General features: G+C 45.1%; 1 protein-coding gene across 1 annotated transcript in view; it reads left to right on the top strand.

Moving 5' to 3' along the window:
- Positions 1–24,901, top strand: part of MYH13 (myosin heavy chain 13) — a 52,893-nt gene that overhangs the window by 21,911 nt on the left and 6,081 nt on the right. Inside the window, exons 15-34 of the mRNA XM_006922391.1 lie at positions 317–626; positions 2,505–2,578; positions 2,714–2,801; positions 6,293–6,410; positions 7,670–7,793; positions 8,815–8,951; positions 10,844–11,099; positions 12,473–12,715; positions 14,317–14,493; positions 15,554–15,699; positions 15,811–15,901; positions 16,961–17,350; positions 19,444–19,570; positions 19,659–19,777; positions 20,847–21,043; positions 21,403–21,586; positions 21,987–22,152; positions 22,806–22,930; positions 23,694–24,002; positions 24,083–24,286. Coding sequence (XP_006922453.1) covers positions 317–626; positions 2,505–2,578; positions 2,714–2,801; positions 6,293–6,410; positions 7,670–7,793; positions 8,815–8,951; positions 10,844–11,099; positions 12,473–12,715; positions 14,317–14,493; positions 15,554–15,699; positions 15,811–15,901; positions 16,961–17,350; positions 19,444–19,570; positions 19,659–19,777; positions 20,847–21,043; positions 21,403–21,586; positions 21,987–22,152; positions 22,806–22,930; positions 23,694–24,002; positions 24,083–24,286 — 3,585 coding nt within the window. The remainder of the gene's footprint in view (positions 1–316; positions 627–2,504; positions 2,579–2,713; positions 2,802–6,292; positions 6,411–7,669; positions 7,794–8,814; positions 8,952–10,843; positions 11,100–12,472; positions 12,716–14,316; positions 14,494–15,553; positions 15,700–15,810; positions 15,902–16,960; positions 17,351–19,443; positions 19,571–19,658; positions 19,778–20,846; positions 21,044–21,402; positions 21,587–21,986; positions 22,153–22,805; positions 22,931–23,693; positions 24,003–24,082; positions 24,287–24,901) is intronic.

Genomic DNA, 24,901 nt, shown 5'->3' with positions numbered 1-24,901 from the left:
ATTACTTTATGTCTATGTGCATAACTTTGCATTTTTTGTAAACCTATTGCAAAAGTGAACTGAGCTACCTTCACATATACATAATTTCATTCCATGTTCTTTTGTTCAATAAATATTAATTAAGCATATGCTACATGTCTAGCACTGTCCTGTCATTGCACCAAGCAGACTAAGAGCGTTGCCTTCACAGCACTTACATTCCAATGTTCCTAGTAACAGCAATAGCACCAAGGAAGTTGTCTCTGGTTCCTGCAATGGAGTCATTGGAATGTACTAGTATTAAATGCTGAGGCATAATCCATTATCTTCCTTCTAGCCTATGGGCATCTTCTCCATCCTAGAAGAGGAGTGCATGTTCCCCAAGGCCACAGACACCTCCTTCAAGAACAAGCTGTATGACCAGCACCTGGGCAAGTCCAACAACTTCCAGAAGCCCAAGCCTGCCAAAGGCAAGGCTGAGGCCCACTTCTCGCTGGTACACTACGCAGGCACCGTGGACTACAACATTGCCGGCTGGCTTGACAAGAACAAGGACCCCCTGAATGAGACTGTGGTCGGGCTGTACCAGAAGTCTTCACTGAAGCTGCTGTCCTTCCTTTTTTCCAATTACGCTGGTGCAGAAGCAGGTGAAATTCTTTTTTCCCTTAATCTGCAGAAATCTGTGTAATTATTCGTATTCCAAAGCTGCTTATAAAGAACCAGTAGTCAAACACGAGCTTTAGATTCAGTTTATTTATTTGTCTATCTCTGATCTCCATTTTTCTTTCTCCTAACCTTCCACTTCCTTGAGAGACTGAGTTCTTTGGAGCTAAACAAGACTTCTCAGTAGACATGATAGCCAGTACCACATTCTTTAATAGTTTTTATTGAGATATAATTCATATACCATAAAATTCATCTTTTAAAAATTCAATTGTTTTTAATATATTTATAGGGTTGTACAACCATCATCATTATCTAATTCAGAAACATTTTCATCACCCCTATAATCCATTAGCAGTCACTCTTCACTCCCCTCTTCCCCAGCCCCTGACAACGACTAATCAATCTACTTTCTGTCTCTATGGATTTGTCTGTTTTCAACTTTCATATAAATGAAATCATACACTATATGGTCTTTCGTGTCTGGCTTCTTATACTTAGCCTAATGTTTTCAAGGTTTGTCCATATTGTAGTATGTATGTAGTATGTATCAATACTTCACTTCTTTTTATAGAGAAGTAATATTCCATTGTGTGGATAGCACACATTTTGTCCATCTACTCATTAGTTGATTAAAATTTGAGTTGTCTTTACTTCTTGGCTATTGTGAATAATGCTGCTGTGACCATTTTTATACAAGTTTCTATATGGAAATATGTCATCAGTTTTCCCAGATATATACCTAGGAGGTATATGGTAACTCTATGTTTAACTTTTTGAGGAACTTCTAGATCGTTTTCCAAGGTGACTCTACAAGCCAGTATCACTCTTTAAGGTTATTCACCTATATATTTTTTAAATAATTGCCAAAATTAGGTTTAAAATCGTGAACTATCTTAAATGCATAAGTTTAACAAATTTACGTCTTTAATTTTTAAATATATGTAGTATAATCATTCATTCTAAATTTGATAATTTTTAAAAATTAATGTCTAGTGTACTCTGAGCAGTGGAATATGAAAACTGGGCACGAGTTTAACCTTAAATGGTAAATACTATCTTCTTTGAATCTAATCAAGGTATCTCTGTAACTGTTTTGCATAACTTCACTCAGATATAATACCACGACTTTAAATATAAAGTCCTATGTCAGTGTGGATCTGGGGAAGTGGCTTTCCTGCCTTTCTTCTCTCCATCCAAACACACATCATGCTAGACCCTGGGGATAAGAAGGTGGGGTGGGAGGAATTGGGGGAAACTGAGGCACTACTTTTCCCCCAGGACTGAATCTCGATTACATATTAGTGGCCAAATCTGAAATCAAGCCATTCAGAAAAAGTAGACACAATATCACTGACTCCAAATTAAGTTGTCAAATTGAGTTGTTTCTTTTAGAAGAGAAAAAAAAAAACTTGTAGAATGTTCTTGAGAAACTTTAGTTGTATTATTTTCAGTTACTTCCTCATTAGAAGATCAATAGGGACTCAAGCATAAAAGGAGGTAATCTCTCGAGAGAAACTACAGTCATCAAGAAGAATATCTCCATCTTGCCAACTACTCAGCTGGGCTTCATGTCTGATCTCCAAAGGAAAAATGTCTCCTTGGATACTGGGAGTCTAAGTTATACCCCCAATTAAATTCCACCCACAGCCCACCCCACCCCATTCCCACAGTGACAAACATGAGTGTTCCCAAATCTGAGTAGTTTGGAGGCACATAAACAACAGCAACAGCAACAACAACATCAATTCAGGTCTCTTACATCAAAAGAAAACCAAAACTTTCAGGGCTAGGAGGAGGTGATTTAAGAAGGCCACCACCGTGTCCTTGGGGCTGCATCTGACACATCTGTCTGTCTCCAGGTGACTCCGGGGGAAGCAAGAAGGGTGGGAAGAAGAAGGGTTCCTCTTTCCAGACGGTGTCTGCTGTGTTCAGGGTTCGTATTTTGGCAGCTTCCACATTCAGTTTTTGTTTTGGGGGGGGGCATTGTTTGTTTTTGAGTGGGGGAGTTCCTCCCACAACAAAATAGCATTTCCTAAGGTAAATGTGCTTGTCCTGATTTCTGTCCCAGGAAAATTTAAACAAATTGATGACCAACTTAAGGAGCACTCACCCTCACTTTGTACGATGTCTGATTCCCAATGAAACCAAGACTCCTGGTGAGTAAGAATCCATTCGAACAGGACTTCCTGAAATGTATGCAAAATTCTGTGGGCGTGCATACACACAGGTGTGTGTGTATGTGTGTAGAAATGCACATGTGTTTCCCTGAAGAAAGCATTATAGGCTTTATCATTTCGCTAAGTAGTCTATGAAATAGGGCTGCCAGATTTAGCAAATAGAAATATTGGATGCCCCATTAAATTCAAAATCAACAAACAATGAAAAATGTCTTAGTATAAGTATAACTTATGAAATATATTGAATAAACTTATTACTAAAATATTTTTCACCATTTATCTAAAATTCAGATTCAGTGGGGCATCTTATATATTTTATTCCACACTCCTACTATGAAATCATATCTGAAGTATGTATAGATACATGAGATCCATAACTTTCATTAGGTTTTTAAAGGCCTCTGTGGTTTCTTTTCCCCCAAATTCAAGACCCACTAGATTTGGCAAATAATTATCTTAGGTATTCCATAAGAAAAACTGCATGAATAATAACTGTTTTCTGAGTCTATACTGCATATTGGTCACTTTATAACATTATCTCTACTGCTTACAACAGTTCTCTGCAAGGTAAGAGTAATAATCTCCACTTCATAGAAGAGAAAACTGAGAATGAGACCATATGCAGAGAGAACGCTGTGCAGTACAGTAGACCTTCAACCATCACCCAGTCCTGGATTCACAAATATTCTTAGAGTAGAGCTGTATTTCAGGGTCATTTGTCATAAAGAGAAGAACAGACTGCCACACAGAGCTGTGGCTACAGGTAGCTTACTCCTCAGCCAAACTGTTCTATCCCAGACATGGGTTTCTGGCCCGTAAATAAACCTTCTGCCTCAGCGACATTACTAGTGAGCGGAGAAATTAGATGGTCGGGGAAGAAATCCCAGCTCCACTTATTACTACCCATGGGTCCCTAAGCCAAGTACCTTAGCTTTCAGCTCTACGAAAGCAAGCAGAACACTTGTACTCATTCATTCATTCATTAAGTTAGTTATTCATTCATCTATTTACTTAAGGAGTGCTTATAAAGTGTTTTCTCACTTTGTAAATATTAACTCATTTAACCTGCCATAGAGGATTGTGAAAATTAAATGAACAAGTACATATCAAGCATTTAAAACAGGGCCGAGCACATTGTGACCACTCAGTAAATGTCGGCTGTCAGTTATTATAATAATAATAATTATTATTATGAGAATAATATTATATATAATAATAATGTGAGAATTATTATTACTATTACTTAAAACCAAAAAACTTTAATTTCCTAAACCACCTGGTTTACTATATTTAGTGAATTTATTTTCCATGGAAGTTAGATTCTAAAGTCTAAGTTAAAGGCAAAAACCAGCTGTACTGTTTTGACACCCAATGTCTGGGGCAGGCTGCACCATCCCCACCTGGGGTGGAGGCGGCGTGGGGCGGGCGGGGGCGGTGGGGTGAGCAGCACAGCCAATTTCTCGTCTAGTGTAGGAACAGAGCTGTTTCTTTGGTTAAGCACCACATGAATTCGTTGGCTTGTACGGAGGTGTTTTGTTGTAAAGAGAACTCGACCCAAAATTCTGAGCCTGCACAAACAGGAGGGCGCTGGGAGAGAAGGGAGTCCAGTCTCAGCTCCGCTACTCCTTGCAACGCGCTTCACCTCTCCAGACTCAGTCTCCTTGGGCGCCCTTCCATCTTGAAGGACGGCTTTGTGGGAACTAGAAAACATCTCCCCTCTGAGCGTACATATTTGACAAGCAGAATGACGGCTCTTGTCTCCTCATTATAAAATGATAGTCTTTAACTTTTCTTCTGTCTCTAAAAGGGTCAATTGTTCTCTAATTACACTTTTTCTCTCTGCTCCTGGTCTTTGTGGAAATGGAAACCTCTGCCATGTCTTTAACCATGCCTGATATATCAAACAGAGAAAACAGTATGAGTATCTAATGCATGGCTTACTGTTGTCAGGGGCTATTTTAAGTTCTTCATTCATATTAACTCAGTTAATCCTCACACAGCCTTATGAAGTAGATGCTGTCATTATCCTGACTTTACAAATGAGGCAATTAAGGCATAGAAAGTGTAAGTTCACACAGCTAGTAAATGGCACAACTGGGATCTGCACCCCTCAGAATCCTCATCCAAGAAATAATGAGGCTGGACTAGATGATTTTAGGTTCTCTCACATCAGAGATTCTCTGAATTTCCAAAACATTTTCTCCTTGCTCTTAGCCACCTCTTTAGCTAGAGAATCACTGTCTTCTAGGACTTCCAGGAGTGATGAAAATGCTCTTATCTGCCCTGTCCAGTATGGTGGCCACTAGTTACGTGACACATGGCCAGTGCAACTGAGAAAGTGAACCTTTTCTTTTAGTGAATTTAAATTTAAATAGCAACACGCAGCCAAAAACTACTGAATCAGACAGTAGGGCAACTCTAGCAGAACCTTGAAAATTGTATAAATGTATAATCATCTCACCTCACAGTAGCCAGGGGGAACTTGTGAGCATTCTAGAGGTTTCCACGAGGTTAAGTCAAAGCCAGCTTTAGCCTCTTCTAGCAAGTTAGGAAGCCCACTATGAAAAGTCATTATGTAGCCATAGACCTCTCCTCTAACCCCTCACCCAGCCTCAAGACAGAATTTTCTCCATCCCCTCTTTTTTTCAATTATAGTTGACATACAATACTAAATTAGTTTCAAGCGTACACAACAAAGTAATTAGACATTTATGTAACTTACGAAGTGATCACTCTGATAAATCCAGTACCCATCTGACACTATACACAATCGTTACAATACTACTGACTGTATTCACCATGCTGTACTCTATATCCCCATGACTATTTTGTAACCACCAGTTCATACCTCTTAATCCCCTCCCCAATTCACCCTTCTCAGGCGCCTTTTGATGTGTGCCTGATCCAGACTGGTTACCAAGAGCAACCATGCTACCTCCTCCATGGAGGCTTGTCCCTCTGGCTCCTCTTCTTCTGCCCCAGCTTTGGGGCTCCCTCCTTGCTTTCTAGAGCAGGGGTTCAATAGTCAGCAGATGACTGCCCTGCATTCAACCCCCTCTATCCCTACTGCAGCCCTCCTCATTCTCTCCATTTCTCTTCTACTACTAAAGGCACAGCCTTTAGATTTTACATCTCTGTCCTTTGAGATGCAGAGGGCATCTCAAGTTATCTACTGAGAAGCCCAAAGGGTACTCCACACTCATTCTGCCCTCCCTTGGAGTCTAGCTACAGAGTCAAAAGCCATGAACAGAGTGAAGATCAATACTTTGGCTTTCATTCCCATGGTGATGGGGTATTAGAGTCTTCCTAAGAGGTTGTGATTATTTATACTGTGAAACTACAGGCAGGCTCCAGCCACCCCCAACCCTAGAGCTGGCACTAACCCTTTCCACTCAAGTCTACGTGTGTCAGAGTGTCTCATGGTGCTCAGACTACCAAAGAGAACAATGAAAAAGCCACTATCTCCCCAGGCGTGATGGACCACTCCTTGGTCATGCACCAGCTGCGCTGTAACGGGGTCCTTGAGGGCATCCGGATTTGCAGGAAAGGATTCCCCAGCCGGATCCTCTATGCTGACTTCAAACAGCGGTAGGTCACCTATCTTTGCATCTTTCTCCTTTTGAGAACACCTTTTGCATTCCCCAAAGGTGCTCCTTGGATTGGTTGTGTGGTGGGCTCACAAGCCCCCCAGGGTGTCATGCTGGGGACAGGAGATGATCCCCTGCCCAGAGTAAGTGCTGGACCAGCCCAAAGTGGCTCCAAGGTCAAAGCTCAGACCCTCTAACCTGACCAAGACTCTAGACCAAGGTTCTCAACCTTGGCACTGTGGGAACTAGATAATCCTTTATTGTGGGGCTGTCCTGTGCATGGTAGGATTGGGGCAGCATCCCTGTCCTCTATCCACAGGTCTCAGTAGCAAACCACAACCCCTAAAAGGTGCAAAAATCAAAAATGTCTCCAGACATTGTCAAATGTCCCTGAGGGAAACAAATCACCCTTATTTCCCTATTGAAACAAATTTCCTTCCATCTACCATCTGGGCCCACAATTCCAGGCCTTGTCTGGAGTGGAGGAGGGGAAAGGACCCTCCAGAGGCAGGAGGGCCAGAGGTCTGCAGGTTACAGCTGATTTCAAGGCTCTGCCAAGTTATATAGGAACCATTACCTCTAAAAGCAAAATTCCAGCAGTGCACTCAGCTGGGCTTCTTTCCATTATGTTTTTCCCTCTCATACCATAACCTGCTTGTCTGGAATCGATCCCTAGAATTCCCCTTCTGCCAGACTAGCTGTACATATTCCGTTTCCTCCTAAGTCTGGAGCAAGAGAAAGTTCTAGAAGGCCTGGTCTCAGGTACAAGGCCTTTCATTGGGGGGTGAATCTATTCAGGGAGCTTTTCCTTTAACTGAAACTACCACCCTACCCCACATTGCCAGGCTGATGAGGGGAATGTAAGTAGATGTGAGGCCCGATGCAGCCTCCCAGTGCAGGGCTCTCGTGGGATGAGGCGTCTCCTCAGCTTCCTGTGTGCTGTGCCAGCTGCTGGCAGACTCTTGTCACCTAAGCCACATTGGCTCTTTGCAGTCTGTGAAGTCTCTGGAATAGGCACAAGTGACACCACTTCCTCCTGTCCAGGCCTTACCCATGGGAAAAAGGAGGGTGCGGTCTTCCTGCCCTGGGTCACTGCAGGATGACGGGGCTGGGCTTTCGCAGGCCTGTGAGACCCTCGGCCTGAGCAGCAAGGAGCAGGATGCGGCCCTCGGGAAAAGGCTGTGCAGCCAGAGGCCCTTGTTCCCCTCGCCCCCGGGTGCCAGCAGGCCCCAGAGCTGACTCGCCATGCTCCCTCCTCAGGTACCGGATCCTCAATGCCAGCGCCATCCCAGAAGGGCAGTTCATTGATAGTAAAAATGCTTCTGAGAAGCTTCTGAGCTCCATCGATGTGGACCGGGAGCAATATAGGTTTGGCCACACCAAGGTGAGAAGGGGTGAAGCTGGGACACCCCACACTCTGTGCAACCGCAGCCCTAGGCTGCTTGCTAGCTGACCGGAGGAACAGGGTCTTTCTCTTTCCCCCTCTGGTCAACCTGACCACCCCCTGCCCAGTGGCCCAGGTAGAGGGAGTCTATGTTTGGGTACAAAGAGCTCTGTCTCCATGTTGGTTTTTAAGAGTCTAGAGGCTTAACTGAAAGCTGGAGCTCCACCTACCATAGAAGAAAGCAATGGGAACCCTAACATCCTGGAGGGAGCAAAGGAAGGACACTCTAAATGTGATAAAAGAGCCAAAGAGAGAGGAGAGCACAGAATTCCAAGGACAGTGAGGCCTTGAGAAGAATGATTATAACCCGTAAAAACAACTACCGTTTACTGAGCACATGTGCATGGAGCCCTGTGACATGCCCCCTGCGCTCATTGCATTGATCCTCCCAATAACCTGACAGTGACATGGGTGGGACTGACCTCATTAGATTGCTCATGGTCACGAGAATGGTGAGTGGCAAAAGCCGGCCTCTAATCCTGGCGTCTCTGAAAGTGTTTACCCCACCAGAGGAGAGGCTGCTGCCACGAAGGGTTTCTGCTTCCTTGCAGCATTGTGGGTCCCAAGGAAGCTCTGCCAGTGTAGGCAGGGGGTGAATGGGCCTTAGGTGGGACCAGCCTTCTCAGATGGGCAGAGGGAGAGGAGAAAGGGGAGATAGGAGTCTGTGGATCTCCCCTAATCTGGGCACAGTTGAGCTCTGAGGTCACTTTCTGGACTCATCTTTGCTTCCTGTATGTGAGCTCTGTCAGAATCTGCCCAGGCGGGCTGGTAAGGCCTGTAACATGCTTTGGAAGAAGATACAGGAGGGGCTGCTGTGTAGGTCCTGGGAGCCAGATGGCTGCTGGTCCTGCCCCAGGCCTCGAAGATCAAGGTTTGATGTTGGGCAGAAACAGGCTTTCACTAGGGCTCAGAGTTGAACACCTGCTGAGAACAAAGCAGGGCTGTCTCTCCTTTAACACAGGTGTTTTTCAAAGCTGGACTCCTGGGACTTTTGGAGGAGATGAGGGATGAGAAGCTGGTGACCCTTATGACATGCACACAGGCCCTGTGCCGGGGATACCTGATGCGGGTGGAATTCAAGAAGATGATGGAAAGAAGGTGACGCAGACCCTTGCCTCCACCTTACCCTGCTCTTCCTACTTAGGAGATGATTATCTCTTCTTGCTTTTAGTCCTGGGATATTAATATACTCATTCATCTATTTAACCAACATCTACTGAGCAGGAATTCTGTGCCAGAGACTCTGCTTGGAACTGGGGATACCAAAAAAAAAAAAAAAAAAAACCCTACCCTCTCCAGGAGCTCACTATAAGTTGGACATGTACATGGCTAATTTTCATGCCTGTGACCAGTACAATGTCAGAGTTATATTCCAGGCAATGAGAGACTGAAGGCTGAGTTGACTGAAGGCTTGACCAGTACAATGTCAGAGTTATATTCCAGGCAATGAGAGACTGAAGGCTGAGTTGACTGAAGGCTTGACCAGTACAATGTCAGAGTTATATTCCAGGCAATGAAAGACTGTTAAGTCTTAAGTCCCCAACCTGGTCGGGGGTTGGGGTTGACATGAAAGGGCCAGCAAGAAAAAAGAACTTTCTGAAATAAACTTTGCATGACCTAAAATACGGTGGCCTGGGAGGGAGGTCGACAAACAGGTCACAGTATTTGGAACAAGGATTGAGAGGCAGGCAGTGAAGGTCCCTATGTACCCTGTTAATGAACCCATATTGAATCATCTGTTTGATGGGGAGCTGTGGAAGGTGTGGAAGGAGATGAATGAGGGGATCAGGTTTGCAGCATAAGAGAGGTCACTCTAGCAACTACAAGGAGAGCAGAACTGAAAGGACAGGAGAGGCCAAGACCAGGTGTGGCGGAAGTCCAAACAAAAGATGCCAAAAACCTGAATTAGGAAATAGTCGATGGATGAGCGAGGAGGGGATGGATTGAAGAAATATTTAAGAGTCTTATTCCTTCAATAATTCAGCAGACGGAATGGTAGCATTGACGGCTGGTCATGTGTGGGAATTTCGGGGAGAGAGAATTTGGGTGGAAACGCATTCTCCCTAGAGCCCTCATACGCTGTATAGCTCTAACATCGTCGTTGCCATAATGGGCCACCGATATGCATTAGTCAGGAACATTTCCCAGTACTTTTGAATTGTATACCTGAGACTTACTGGATTTCGTTAACCAATGTCTCTATAATAAAATTAATTAATTAATTAATTTAAAAAAAATAAAAGAACATCTCCCAGGCATCTAGCTTGATGAAGTGAATGGAAGCCAGTGCAGAAATGAAAAATATCTCAAAGAAGGGGCCTGTTTAAAAGAAAGAAAAGTAACTTTCCAGGTACATGTGAGTTATGTGACATGAAGCTGTGGATGACGACGAGTAGGAAATAGTGTAGTTGATACTGGGGCATAGGCAACAGTCAAAATTAGAAAAATGGATCAGTTCTACTAGGGCAAGAGTCTGGGAGATGACCAGTGGACTGAAGACAGATCCTGCTATACACTAACACTTACGCAGAGAGAGGGAGCCCAGGTGGCAAAATATCATGAAACATAAAAACTGCTTTGTCAGAGAATCAAAGGCAGAAGAGAGTTTCAAAAAAGTGAGCGTTAACAATTCAAATGTGAGAAAAAGACCCAATAAAATAGGAATGAAAGATGTTCATTGCATTGGTAATTAGGAGGCACTGGCACTTAGGCAGAGTACTTTCAATGGGGCGGTGGAAGTGGAAGCCAGGTGAGTGGGAGACCCACACAGAGCCCATGTGCTCTCTCGTCTTCCAACCTTTGCAAGAGCTGTTTCCTTTGCCCTCGTTGGTAGAACCTACTCTGGAGTCCCTGGGATTTGCACAGCTTGGCTATAGCTCCCTGCCACCTAGCCCGGAAGGGTGCATGCAGGTCCTGGGGCAAGCAGGATGGATGGGGTGGAGACGAGACCCGGCTGTGGGTCACTAATCTCAGCCCTAACGGGTGCACAGGGACTCCATCTTCTGCATCCAGTACAACATCCGATCCTTCATGAGCGTCAAGCACTGGCCCTGGATGAACCTGTTCTTCAAAATCAAGCCCCTGCTGAAGAGTGCAGAGGCTGAAAAAGAGATGGCCACCATGAAGGAAGACTTCGAAAAGGCCAAGGAAGAACTGGCCAGGTCTGAGGCTCGCCGAAAGGAGCTGGAGAAGAAAATGGTGTCCCTGCTGCAGGAAAAGAATGACCTCCAGTTGCAGGTCCAAACTGTAAGTACCTTCTTCTTGAGAAAAGAAAAGAGCATCCTTGAGGGCCCATCAGGTGTCTATTCGAGGGATGTTGGTGCCACCCAGTGGTCATACAGAGTATTGCAGCACCACCCCGCGTGCTGAAAAATGTGTCCGAAAAGTGAAATTCTGCTCGCCCTCATTTCTCCCTGTCTTTCATAGCAGAGTTAGACCTATATTGCTGTGGATATGAACAGTATATGTCATAATAAAAGCTGCCATGAATGTGCCAGATATTTTTTAAATCATGTAAATAAAAATAAACCACTAAAATTAAATAATTCAAAGTAGAAAGAGTAATTTTCTATACATGATTTTTGATAATATGTTTATAGTCCAAAATGCTTTGAAGATTCGCACTTCTCAACAAGGTTATAGGGGAAACAAAGCCATATATACAGTGTGTAACACACTGGCCATGTAATAGTATCATTTCACAGTTAAAGTGTTTACCATTTGCCCTTTATCGAAAAAATTCCAAATACCTTTACCTTGGCTTGGTGTGCAAAGCATTTTTCTTCCCCTTTTCTCTTTCCCAGTCAGTATAGTGTGGTTATTAGGAGCATTTTCCCAAGCATAGTGGGCAAGAGAACAAGTTTTAGAATCAGATCACTGAGTGTAGATCCCAAATCCTCCATTTGATAGCTGTGTAACCTTGGGCAAGCTACTCACCTGCTTTGTGCCTCACTTTTCTCACCTGTAAGATAGGCACAGTAATTGTACCCACCCATAGGGTTGCTGGAGGGTCAGATGAGTCCATGCATGTAAAATACTTAACACATAGCACATGTTCAGTAAACACAGGTGCTTATTCTTGACAGTCTCTTTTCATCCATAACCTTTAAATGTGTGCCCAGTTCTTATGACACTCTTGTATGAGAAGCCTGACTAAGTTTAACAACTAGACACTCATTGCAAAGTGTTCTGGGACGAGCATTTACTTAATCACTTATTCCTGTCTACTTTGAATTTTCTGGAGGAGGCAGGCTAAGGACACGTAGGCAGCACTCTTCTGTTGAAAGTTAAAAAGTAGAAATGTTTTGAAACTATTATTTAGTTTGAGATAACAAAGGAGATGAGTCACTTTTCAGATGGTGGTAATAGGAAGAGAGAGATGGCCGGGCATCCAAAATTGGCAAATTTGCAGAGGCTTTATAAACTTCATGAATGCCTTTGATTGAAATTATTTTAGGTAAATTTTTATTAAGTGGATGATGTGTTTAATGGTTAAAAAATTATGTGGATGATATACAAGTGCGAGTGCGTGTGACGCATACCTTAGGTCTAGTTAATGGGCTTTTGGAGGGAAAGGTTTGTCAAGAGGCTGATCAAACATAATGCTCTGGATCTTTCAGGAAACAGAAAACCTGATGGACGCTGAGGAACGGTGTGAGGGGCTCATCAAATGCAAGATTCAACTGGAAGCAAAAGTCAAGGAGCTGAATGAGAGATTAGAAGAGGAGGAAGAAATAAATTCTGAACTGGTTGCCAAGAAGAGGAACCTGGAAGATAAATGCTCCTCTCTCAAAAGAGACATTGATGACCTGGAGCTGACGCTGACGAAAGTGGAAAAGGAGAAGCACGCCACTGAGAACAAGGTGGGCAAACCCAGGGACTTCACGGTTTCTTGAACTATCCTGACTCCCTCACTCTAAGGAGGAGACAGGCAAGGCAGGACCCCCACTAACCCAACATTGCCTGGAAGTGAGAGGCAAGAGCACGTAGATGGGTGGTTAAGTTCCAATGAGTTCTGTCCTCTGCCTTGCTCTCTACACTGCAGGTTTTCTCAGCCCTCCCACAACCTGCCTGATGGCACCACAACCTTCCAGCCCCAACCCTCCTCCACAGAGCAGGAACCCTTGGGTCCTATGCAGTGTTGCTTCTCAGCACACTTGACACAGGAAGAGCAAACAGAAATGCCTACTGGGGTCAGGCAGATGAGGGAGGCAGGTGGTGAAGGAGGCAGAAAGCTAGATAATGGCAAGGCTTGGCAGGAAGGTGGGGCTACATGGAGCCTCATGCATTATTGGTATAGACGGAAGTAGCCTACAGGAAAGCCATCTGCAATATTTAGTCAAATTAAGAATCCACATATCCTTTGACCCAGAGTTTCTGCTCCTGGGTGTATAAACCAGAGAATTTTCCCACCTGTCCATAAGGGGACATACATGTACAGGGATGTTCGTGGCAGCATTGCTTGTGGTGGGGGAGAACTGGAGGCAGTAGCGGGATCCACACTGGGGAGTGGAGAGGTGAGATGTGGAGGACGCACACCAGGGAGTACTACGCAGCCATCCAGAGCAACAGGCTTGTGCACACTGAGCAACAAGATAGATATGAAAGACCTAGTGCTGAGTGTGAGGAAAGCAAGATAATGAAATACACAGCATAATACCATACATAGACAAAAATTTCCTAGCCATGAAAGAACGATGCATGATTCATCTCATAATGGTTGCCAGTGAGGTGGAGCAAGAAATGAGGTTGGCTAGGTGTGAGATGACTCAGGCAGTGTTGGATGGACAATTTGGAGTAGTGGAAATAGACAATAGGGAGGGATGGAGACTGTGGCACACTGGAGAGCATTTACCCTGTCCACAAGTGGCAGTCACGACTCAGTTCCAGTCAACTGCTACCAGGCGGGAACGAGAATCCAGCATTGCCAGAGTTTCCAGCTTTCTGTAAGAAGCCAGAAATCCAGACTTTGTGTAAAATCTCATATTTTTCAATGTTAATATCTTATTCGAAGGTTGTAAATCACTATGAGGTCTAAGGGAAAGATGCCTGTGGATGGATTTAGCCTAGGGGTCAGGAGTTAGCGATCTCAGATTTGGAAGGACATTGTATGTGGGAAAAAGTTTAATGCTTTAAAGCTCCATGTTAGGTGCCCTCATCCTGCTTCCTGACAACACAGGATTCCCATTGTGGATTTTCTGGAGAGCACCTTATGTTTCTCCTTCCCCTTCCTGCCTCATTCTAAACCCCAATCGACCAATCTAACACACAAATTCCCGTGGAGGTGTTATGATGAATATAGATTGATGTGTTACCCTTCAGAGGCAGCATGTTTGCATTTAACAGTATCCTTCAATGAAAGGACAACACTTAACAGGGTCCTTCAATAAAATAATCTATAGCCTTGGCTGGAAGCTTCTGGTTTAATTGTTTCAAAATTCGATTTGTGTTGATGTTTTCCTAGGTAAAGAATCTTTCTGAAGAAATGACAGCCCTTGAAGAAAACATCTCCAAATTGACCAAGGAGAAGAAATCTCTGCAGGAAGCCCATCAGCAAACACTGGATGATCTTCAGGTTGAAGAGGACAAAGTCAATGGTCTCATCAAAATAAATGTCAAGCTGGAGCAGCAAGCAGATGACGTGAGGATATTTTACGGCTGTGCTCTAACGTTTATTGCTTGCAGAAGCTCAGGCAAGACAGGGTCCAAATAGGACGCAGGGGCTGAGTGTTCAGACTCGAATCGGAATCGCTGAGTGGAGATCTCAGCCCACTCCAAATACATCTGGAATGCTGACTGAGCCACTTAAACTCTGGAACCTCAGTTTCCACCTTGTGAAATGGGGGTACAACGAGCTCTACCTCGGAAGGTTTCTGTGGAAGGCTAAGCATATGCAAAGTGTTAGCAAAACCATTAGCTGCTCATGTTGTCGGCGGCTGCGGCAGCAGCACCATCCATTTCTAGGTTCTTTTCAGTTCCAAAAGCTTCAATCCTGTTCCAACATTGTTAAAAATGGGTTTCCTTTGTGACCATGAAAATTACCATCCCCACCCCCCGCCATCACGTTACATTTCGTCCTTGATGTAAGAGCCAGTTTCAAAGTTTTCAGGTTTCACTCTCAGTTGTGGCTAGAACTTTAGCAGATCGCCTTAATTTTCCTGAGGCCAGAGCATGTGTGCTCCACCCCTCCACCCCGGTCCCTCCCCCATGTGTGCCCATGCATGTGCGTGCACGCGCGCACACCCACCCCCCCACCCACACACACACACACACACACACACACACAGTCTTTGCCTAGGAGTCCCCAGGGCTGCATGGTGTGAGTGGGGGAGGAGTGATAGTGTGCCATCTGCACCTTCACGAGCACAGCTGTAGCCCATTTTTTTTCTGTCTGGGCAAGAGCATGCACCTATGGGCACCATGTTTCCACAGGGAACATGGCCCGGGACAGGTCAAGTGGGAACTGGCTGAAAGAGGCGCCACGAAGCCTCTGTGGGCTCCAGCAACCTGGGGCAGCTTTTTCTGGAAGAGAGAAGAGCGAGGAGGCAGGGGGAAAACTTGCTCCATCCTGGGTCCAGAGGCATGCGGTCACACCCTAGGGGAGCCCATGAAAGCCCCGGGCATGTGTGTGGCTGCACTGGCTGAAGCGGCAAGCTCGTTTCTCCAGCAAGGTCTCAACCTTGCCACCCTTGTCTTCCCAGCTTGAGGGCTGCTTGGAGCAGGAGAAGAAACTGCGGGCCGACCTGGAGAGAATGAAGAGGAAGCTGGAAGGAGACCTGAAAATGTCTCAGGAATCCATTATGGATCTAGAAAATGACAAGCAGCAAGTAGAGGAGAAGTTGGAGAAGTAGATATTTCATTTTCATTTCACCTCTGTGTCTGAGCCCGAGAAACCAACTTTCCCCTTTAAAAGGCTTGTATTTCATGTTATCTTAAATACACGCATATCTATTTTCAGGAAGGAGTTTGAAATCAGTCAGTTACAAACCAAAATTGACGATGAACAAGTTCACAGTCTGCAGTTACAAAAGACGATTAAGGAACTGCAGGTGAGAGTATGGAACCTCCCCGCCCCGGGGACCCCCTCGCCAGCACCTCCCGGACCTGGGGACCCCTCGCCAGCACCTCCAGGACCTGGGGACCCCTCGCCAGCACCTCCCACACCTGGGGACCCCTCGCCAGCACCTCCCGGACCTGGGGACCCCTCGCCAGCACGTCCCGGACCTGGGGACCCCTCGCCAGCACCTCCTAGACCTGGGGACCCCTCGCCAGCACCTCCCGGACCTGGGGACCCCTCGCCAGCACCTCCTTGCCCCTCTGCCTTTCTTTCTTTCACTTCTTCTTTCTTCCCTCCCCCTGGGGCGGGAGAGAATGTCCTGTTCTTCCCTTTTTTTCAAATCGATATTTTAATTTTCTAAGTAACACATTAATAGATTTCCTTAGAAATAATTAAAATATTACCAATAAGGCCGAATACTATCGATAAGGGTGTTTTGATCACCGCCCTTAAGCCCAGTACCCGCACTCTCTTCTCAGAAGTCGCTACCAGTTTCAGTTGGATGCGCATTCTTCTGGATGTTTTGTTATGGATTTATGTACACAGTTAGGACCCCAAAATATATAAGGCGTATATATGCATAAAATACATATACATAAAATACACATACAGGTATGTTTGTATGTGTACATAAAAATATAAAGGAACAAGGATATAAATATATAAGCATGTACATAAAACTATACGTATAGATACATAAAATATGTATGACATATATATATGATATTTGTATATGCATACAAATATCGTCACACTGAGACTACTGTTCTGCAGCTTTCTCCTTTCATGTAGCAACACATCCTGCAGAGCTGTCCACAGTAGACGTGGGGTGACTAACTGCTTCTCAGACTCCTAGAGAGCATGGCTCCACTGCGGTGGTTTGACCATTCCCCTATTGGTGGACGTTTAGATTGTTGCCAAGTTTTTTTCACCAACTTAATGTCGCAATGTATTCTTTACTTTATAATGCCTATTCACCATCCCTCACCACCCTGCCCACCTCAAGCGGCATGTTGGCCCCACAATATTCCTGATACAGTGACCCTTTCAGGCCCGCACAGAAGAGCTGGAGGAAGAGATTGAAGCAGAACGCATGTTCAGAGGCAAGATTGAGAAGCAGCGCTCGGATCTGGCCAGGGAACTGGAGGAGATCAGCGAGCGGCTGGAAGAAGCAAGTGGGGCGACTTCAGCCCAGATAGAGATGAACAAGAAGAGGGAGGCTGAGTTCCAGAAAATGCGCAGGGACCTGGAGGAGGCCACCCTGCAGCATGAAGCCACTGCGGCCACCCTGAGGAAGAAGCACGCGGACAGTGTGGCTGAGCTTGGGGAGCAGATAGACAACCTGCAGAGGGTCAAGCAGAAGCTGGAGAAGGAGAAGAGTGAGCTGAAGATGGAGATCGATGACATGGCCAGCAACATTGAGACCATCTCCAAGTCGAAGGTACCTGACCCTCTGTGCTTGGTGAATGCAAGGCCACCACGTCTGCCTGACAGGGTCATGTGTCATTCAATGCCCAAACTCACTGCTTGTTCTAACCTGAAGCTCTGTCCCCACTTCTGCCTGTTCTCAATTCCCCAAATTCTTTCAAGTCAGTCAAGCACGGTACAATGATCTGCTATGACTCGAGATCTCATCATCCTTCTAGAGTTTTGCAGAAAGCTTCCGACCCATCTGGCATTTTCTAGAACTAAACCTGTGGATGGATTACACTAAAAGACCTTGCTGAGTATAGTTATCTACAAGCCATCTCCTTCGCCCACAATATTGGTCCCCGCGAGGCATAGCCAATGTAAAGTTATGCATGAAAGTGGGGGCAGATCCAGGTTTTATGGCACCTGAAGCATACAAAGCTCAGAGGGCTCTTTAAGAAAATATACATAAAATATGAATACAAAATTAAGCATATAAATAAACATTTATTTAGTTTGAGAAAAATAAGTCACAAATTACTGGCACCTTGGAGAATGTGGTCCCTGTTTTTGGAGATCTCTTTAGGCCATTTGTCAGAAATGCCTATCCTTGATATGAATTCTCATTTATGATTGGCTTCCCCTCCCCACTTGGAACCTACGGCTCCCGGCACAATCAGGGGCCCATGCAAATGAGGGCACAGAAGCTTAAATTTTGCCAGTTTCATCGTAAATTGACCTCTGTGTGTGACTTCAAAGCACTGTGTGCTCCTAGATTCAAGTGTTATCCTTCCACTGGGGAGCTCAGAGCTGTGCTTTGGACTGCTGGGCTGGACTGTAGAAGTGGTGACCCCAGATGTGGTGCCACGGGCCTCCTACAGAGGATTGCCCAGGAGTCAGGGTGTCTGTGGAGAAAAGGAGCAGTAGAAACAGGTCAGAGAATTAAGGCGACTCCATGGTGCCACTTGCTGTCTTTATTTAACGTCTGAGTTTACACTGCTCGTTCATTATTTTGATTTCGTCCTTACTCCCTGACTACAACTCCTCTCTCTCTCTCTTTCTAGTTTACCCATTGTTCTGCCTGTCCTGTTTTTCCTTTCCCCCTAAGAAGTGTGTCTGTATGTATTCTCCCTCTCCCTCTCCCTCCCTCCTTCCTTCCTTCCCTCACTGCCCCTCACTTCTCTCTCCCCTGTAGTGAGACAAGCCAAACCAGGTTGTAGGGTTGGCTGAGTTACAAGAGACTCTAGCATCACCCACATGCTGTGTCTATAACCAGAGCCTCCCTTCCACATCCCTAGCTCCATCATTGCTTCATGCTCTCAGTTCGCATTTTTTAAATCCCATGGAAGAAGTGCTTTCTATTGCCTTATACTTTTTAAGTTGTTGTTCCATTTGATTTTTCTCTTTGTGAGTCCCCATTCCTTTTCAGCTACACCTGATTTAATTGTTTCATGTCCCTAGGTCATCTTCTCAAAGAGATCCTAAGCTCCTTGAGGACTTTCTTGGAACCCAATAACCCTGCCTCTTTTGCTGCCATCTCACACTTTGCAGTCTAAGGACCAATATATGCTCACTATATTTTTTTTATGTTATATGAGGTGGGTGGAGGAGGAAAGAGATCTACAACATATACGAGGTTTTTGAACAAACTTCACTAAAAAGCACAGGCCAACTAGAGGCTATGGCGGTGGAGAGGGGAGGATCTCTCCATGCCATCTCCACCATAGGGAACCTTTTGTATAACTAAATGAAATGTTCAACGCTGTCACCTGAATATGTTGCTTGCAAACAGGTACATCAGAAGGTAATACTATTCACATGGCAATAGAATTATTTATATTACAAAAAGATCCCAGGGCTCTTTTGGGTAGAATCTTCTCAAAGGTTTGTCCGCAAATCATTAAATACTTATCAACCAAAAGCTGGTGTTCCAAGCTGTTGGCAATGAAGCAGCAATCACAAGTAAAAATAAAGCAAACCTGAAACGATCATTTTTAAAATGATCTTTATGTATTCTGCATTTTTATTTTACCTGACAAGAAGCTAAATTATTGAATCGTCCAGTTCAATATTGGACACCAGGAACTTATTTTTCTCATTCACACTGAATTTTTCTTTTTAAAGGGTAACATGGAAAGAATGTGCCGGACTGCAGAAGACCAATTTAATGAAATCAAAGCCAAGGACGAACAACAGACACAATTAATCCATGATCTGAACATGCAGAAGGCAAGACTGCAGACCCAAAATGGTGAGGATGGGTAGGGCGCTGGGGTCCAGCTGGGCCATGGGAGAGGGTGGGCAGCAAGGCTGACATGGGGACCATGTCTGTTTGGTAGGGGAGCTGAGCCACCAAGTGGAAGAAAAGGAGGCTCTGGTTTTACAGCTAACGAAAGGCAAGCAGACCCTCACCCAGCAGCTGGAAGAGCTTAAGAGGCAACTGGAAGAAGAAACCAAGGTAAGGATACTTCTTGGTATGGCAGAGTCAGACACAACCTGATGAGCCAGGAAGCTGGTTGGAGGCAGTGCTACATCACAAAATCTGATGCTTCTCCTCTCTGCCTCGGAGTGTGGTAGGAACCTAGTGTTCGAGGCTAGAGGGCCGTGGCATTGGATCTCCTGCCTCAGAGCTGGAAAACTCTTTCAAGGTGCTCTATCCTCTGGGCTCCTCGGTCTCCCTCAGGGTCGTCTAGTAAACTTCCCTCTCCGGAATCCCTTCCCCATCACTGCACCAGCTTGATCATCTGGGCCTCTGTAAATTCTTTCACTCTGTCCAGCAATTCATCCCAGCCCCATGAAACGTCCTCCTTTTCTTTTTTCTTCATCACACTTTGTGTATCATCTGCTACAACACTCAATTTTAAACTCCCTTTCTCCCAAAAGACTATATGAGTTTAGGAGTACCCTGGGGACATCTGCATAAACATGAATATCATCTTCATGCTCTTATGTGAATATCTAGATACTTATGTTTATAGTACATGTCTCCCCACTGATCTGTAAACTCCTATAGGGCAAGAATAATTTTTCCCTACTGTACTTGTAGAAGGTGATACAGTGCACAATAGAACCATGCTCACCATAGGTGCTTAGTAATGCTGGCAATGTGTTCAAGTGTTGGAACGAGAATCCAGGAGTCCACAGAAAGTGTATAATTATAATTCTGAGGTTGCCATGTACCAGCTCAGACTTACAGAGCAATCTTTTGGAATTCTCCCATGCTCCAGCTAAAAAAGAGCAAGTGCTATATTTGTCTCCCATCTTTCTATCATGTGGTAAGGGTCTTTGGTGGACCAGGGTCGGTGGGAGGAGAGTGGTGAGAACCAGAGCCTTACTGAGTAATGAGAAGGTCCATTACAGGAGCAGGGGGCTGTCCTCCAGCCAGGATACAGTAGCAGCTAAGTTTTCCTTCTCGTGAAGGCAGCATGGGAATGATTGAACTTGAGAAATGCTGGTTTAAATAAAAATATCTTAACTTGTAAAATAGCCAAATATTTTCACAATATGTCACCACTGTAATTCCGCAGGCCAAGAACGCCCTGGCCCACGCCCTGCAGTCCTCCCGCCACGACTGTGACCTGCTGCGGGAACAGTATGAGGAGGAGCAGGAAGGCAAAGCTGAGCTGCAGAGGGCGCTGTCCAAGGCCAACAGCGAGGTCGCCCAGTGGAGGACCAAATATGAGACAGATGCCATCCAGCGCACAGAGGAGCTGGAGGAGGCCAAGTATGGGCTCCTAGGTTACTGTAAGAGAGATGACCCTGAGACACAAGTGAAAGAACAGATTTCTTCCTGGAGCATCTCTCTGCCCAGGCCTTCAGGTTTTCTTAAGAATTCAGATAGGGTCCCCCTGTCCTTCCTGTGTGGCATAATCTATTCCACCTGATTCCCTGGGGCCTCCTTGGTGACCTGCTTTGCCACCAAGTGCTTTGGGATACTTTAAATGTTTCTTAAACCCTCTCCATTCATCAACTCTAGGTGTTGGTCTTATCAAATTCCAATCCCTTACAGACTGTTTTTCTTCTGATCTGACACTTCTGAAACAGTCTACTTTTGCTAAGAAAAGAAAAATCTGATTCTCTTAGAAAAAAACTGGCCCAGAGGCTCCAGGAAGCAGAAGAAAACACAGAGGCGGTGAGCTCCAAGTGCGCTTCCTTGGAAAAAACCAAGCAGAGGCTTCAGGGAGAAGTGGACGACCTGATGCTGGATTTGGAGCGGGCCAACACAGCTTGTGCCACCTTGGACAAGAAGCAGAGGAACTTCGATAAGGTCCTTCCCTACAAATTTATAAGAGTGGTGATGAAAGTGACAGCCTTTTGCGTCCACATGTGTGAGATGCACATATATTATGGGAGGCCCTCAGTCAGAGCATCACGCCCCAGTTTGGGAGGTTTGGGGCTTTGCAGTGTCTCCTTACTTTTGTGACGGTCCCTCCAAAGGGAAATTTATTTTTCGTTAAAGCTAATTCGGCTTACTTTGAGATCAAAACATCTTCAAGAATACAGTAGATCACTGTACAGATATCAGTTTAGAGCCCCTGATCCAGAATGCTACCGCCCACACATATACCCTGTTTCTCTGGTCCCTAAGGATGGAAGGGTAAAACCCTGGCATTGCAAACAGTCCCTAGGTCCTTGCTGCTTCTCACGCATGCCTTTGTTACTCTTAGGTCCTTGCAGAGTGGAAGCAAAAGCTAGATGAGAGTCAAGCTGAGTTGGAAGCAGCTCAGAAAGAGTCCAGGTCACTTAGTACTGAAATCTTCAAGATGCGAAACGCCTACGAGGAGGTGGTGGATCAGTTAGAGACGCTGAGGCGGGAGAATAAAAATCTGCAAGGTGAGCTCGCTCCCCACCACAGGTGTGTAATATTCCCCTTCTCTTCTGGCCACCCCTCCCCCATGTGGCCACAGCCACCTCCAAATGCCTCCTTCCCACTGCCCCACAAAATCCTCACATCTACTCAGCCCATCCCAAGGTCTGAACCTTCCTAACATAAGGCATAGTAGCTGCAAAGTCCCAACCTCGAGAACAGAGGACACAGTGGGCTTCTAAGTTCACTGTTAGAGAATAAAATTTCCAAAGATTCTGTCTTTATGTGGCTTTGTGTCCATGGGCATGTCACTAAGTCCCTTAGGACCTCTGACTCCTGACCTTCAAAATTAAGCCACGCACTGATGCCCCTAGTTCCGAAAGACTATGATTCTGTGCATTTTCTCCACAATTCTCTCCTCCGGTTCTTTCTGGACCATTTCGTATACTTCGTGAAGTTTTAGGGCTAGCTGTATAGTGCTCTTGTCACTCCTCTCTCTGCACGGTTCAGATGAGGCAATGAACCTGCATCATGCCGACACCTCACCCAAAGGACTTCACTGTATTCTCTCCTCTATAAACATCATGAATAAATCACCCATCCCTAAATTGCCTGGCAAATTCTCGTGCTGTCAAATGGAGCCTGTTGCAACAGGCTAAACCAAGTCTGTTCTTTGCAGAAGAGATTTCTGACCTAACGGAGCAGATTGCAGAAACTGGAAAGAATCTTCAGGAAGTGGAAAAGAACAAGAAGCAAGTGGAGCAAGAAAAGTCAGACCTCCAGGCTTCTCTAGAAGAGGTGGAGGCAAGTGTCTTGGATGTGACACGCAGAAGCTCAAGAAGGCAGGGCACTAAAGGAGAGGAGCCCCTTCCTGCTAGGAGGCACTGAGGCTCCACCAGGAAGAACATCCAGCTGCCCTGGGGCAGACAGCTGTGCTCTGCTGCTTCATCTCCTGGGTGTTCAGTCTAGTCCATTGTATTTCCCTCTTTTGAAAATAAATAAATTTGTTCTTTGTGTCCCCAATGTCTTCCTGTCAGGAAGCAAGAAATCACTCACCAAACATCCCAAGAGCTGGCTCCGAATCCCTCAGTTTTAACAGGGATTTGCACACGAACCTCTTTAACTCCTGAGAATTCTGCAGTCAAAACAGTGCAGTGTCCTGATGTCATAATCAGCTATAGCTAGCGTAGGGTGGGTGATTGAAATGTTGCTAGGGAAATTTGCATAAGGCAGGGTAATGGGAGAGCAATTGCCCTGTCGTTTTAGAGAACAGATTGGCTCCTGACTTATGGCCCTATTAAAATAGACACACTCAATAAAATTTTCGCTAATTCAAAAAGATGCTCTGTACCTCTCAAGACATTACTGTTAATAACAAAATTTTAGATCCAATTTCATTACTAGTAGGGACATTTGGGAGCAAAATTGTTTGACCTCTGAGTATTGTTCTACTTACTTGTAAAATGGGTATTTTTATCATACTCATTTTATCATAAAGGGGATGAAAATACCCATTCAAGAAGATGGCTACCCACAGCACTTCCATCCTCTCCTTTGCTTTTGTTAGGGTTCCTTGGAACATGAAGAGAGCAAGATTTTGCGTGTGCAACTAGAGCTGAGCCAGGTAAAATCCGAACTTGACCGCAAGGTCACTGAGAAGGATGAAGAAATAGAGCAGCTAAAAAGAAACAGCCAGCGGGCAGCAGAGGCCATGCAGAGCATGCTGGATGCTGAGATCAGGAGCCGGAACGACGCCTTGAGGCTGAAGAAGAAGATGGAGGGTGATCTCAATGAGATGGAGATTCAACTGGGCCACTCCAGCCGCCAGTTGGCAGAGACCCAGAAACACCTGCGCTCAGTCCAAGGCCAGCTCAAGGTGAGGGTGTGGCCTCTGGCGGGTCTGGCTGGCCCTGGGCCTGCCCTGGGCTCTGGCCTCACTCCTGGTTTTCCCTGAAGGACTCCCAGCTGCACCTGGATGACGCCCTGAGGAACAATGAGGACCTCAAGGAGCAGCTGGCCATCACAGAGCGCAGGAATGGTCTCTTGCTGGAAGAGCTGGAGGAGATAAAGGTGGCCCTGGACCAGACAGAGAGGACCCGAAGGCTGTCAGAGCAGGAGCTGCTGGACGCCAGCGACCGTGTGCAGCTCCTGCACTCCCAGGTGCGTCCTCCTCCCTCCAATTGAGGTTCCCCCTGGAGGCAGGCCGGAGACCAGCACCATGGACAGGAGCCCCCACCTCTCCTCCCAGACTAGCAATCAAGACAAAGTTTCATTTAGTTTAGTTCTTGAAATAACTTTGACTCTAGATGGACGAATTTCTTAGCCTTCTTCTATCTAAAGGCAAAAGTGCATTCCTGTTGTGGGGAAATTAGAGCACAGAAGCGTGGATTATTGCATAAAAGGGCTACAGAAGTCTTCACGGAGGAAATAACATTTAAGCCACAATCTTAGAAAATTAAAATCGTCTTCGAAATAATTATTTTTATAAAAGTTTTTTTTTAATTCCATATTATAAAAAATAGGGAATACAAGCAAACGAATAGAAGAAAAATACCAACCATATTGTTAGCATTTGAGATCTTTCATTCTAAGCCCTTGTCTATATACATAAATATATTTTTTGTAAAAATGTGATCAAACTGTTTTTGCAACTTATTTTCATTTAATTATGTGTCATGAACATATTTCTACATCTTTAGTCTTCTATGACTATTTTTAATGGCAGAAAAGTAGACCATTATAGTTGTGTATTATGATATTTATTTAATCAATCCT

This window comes from Pteropus alecto, unplaced genomic scaffold (genome assembly GCF_000325575.1).
Source record: "Pteropus alecto unplaced genomic scaffold, ASM32557v1 scaffold398, whole genome shotgun sequence".
Classification (NCBI taxonomy): domain Eukaryota; kingdom Metazoa; phylum Chordata; class Mammalia; order Chiroptera; family Pteropodidae; genus Pteropus; species Pteropus alecto.
The sequence above is the reverse complement of the archived record's forward strand: the minus strand, read 5'-3'. Positions and strand labels throughout refer to the sequence as shown.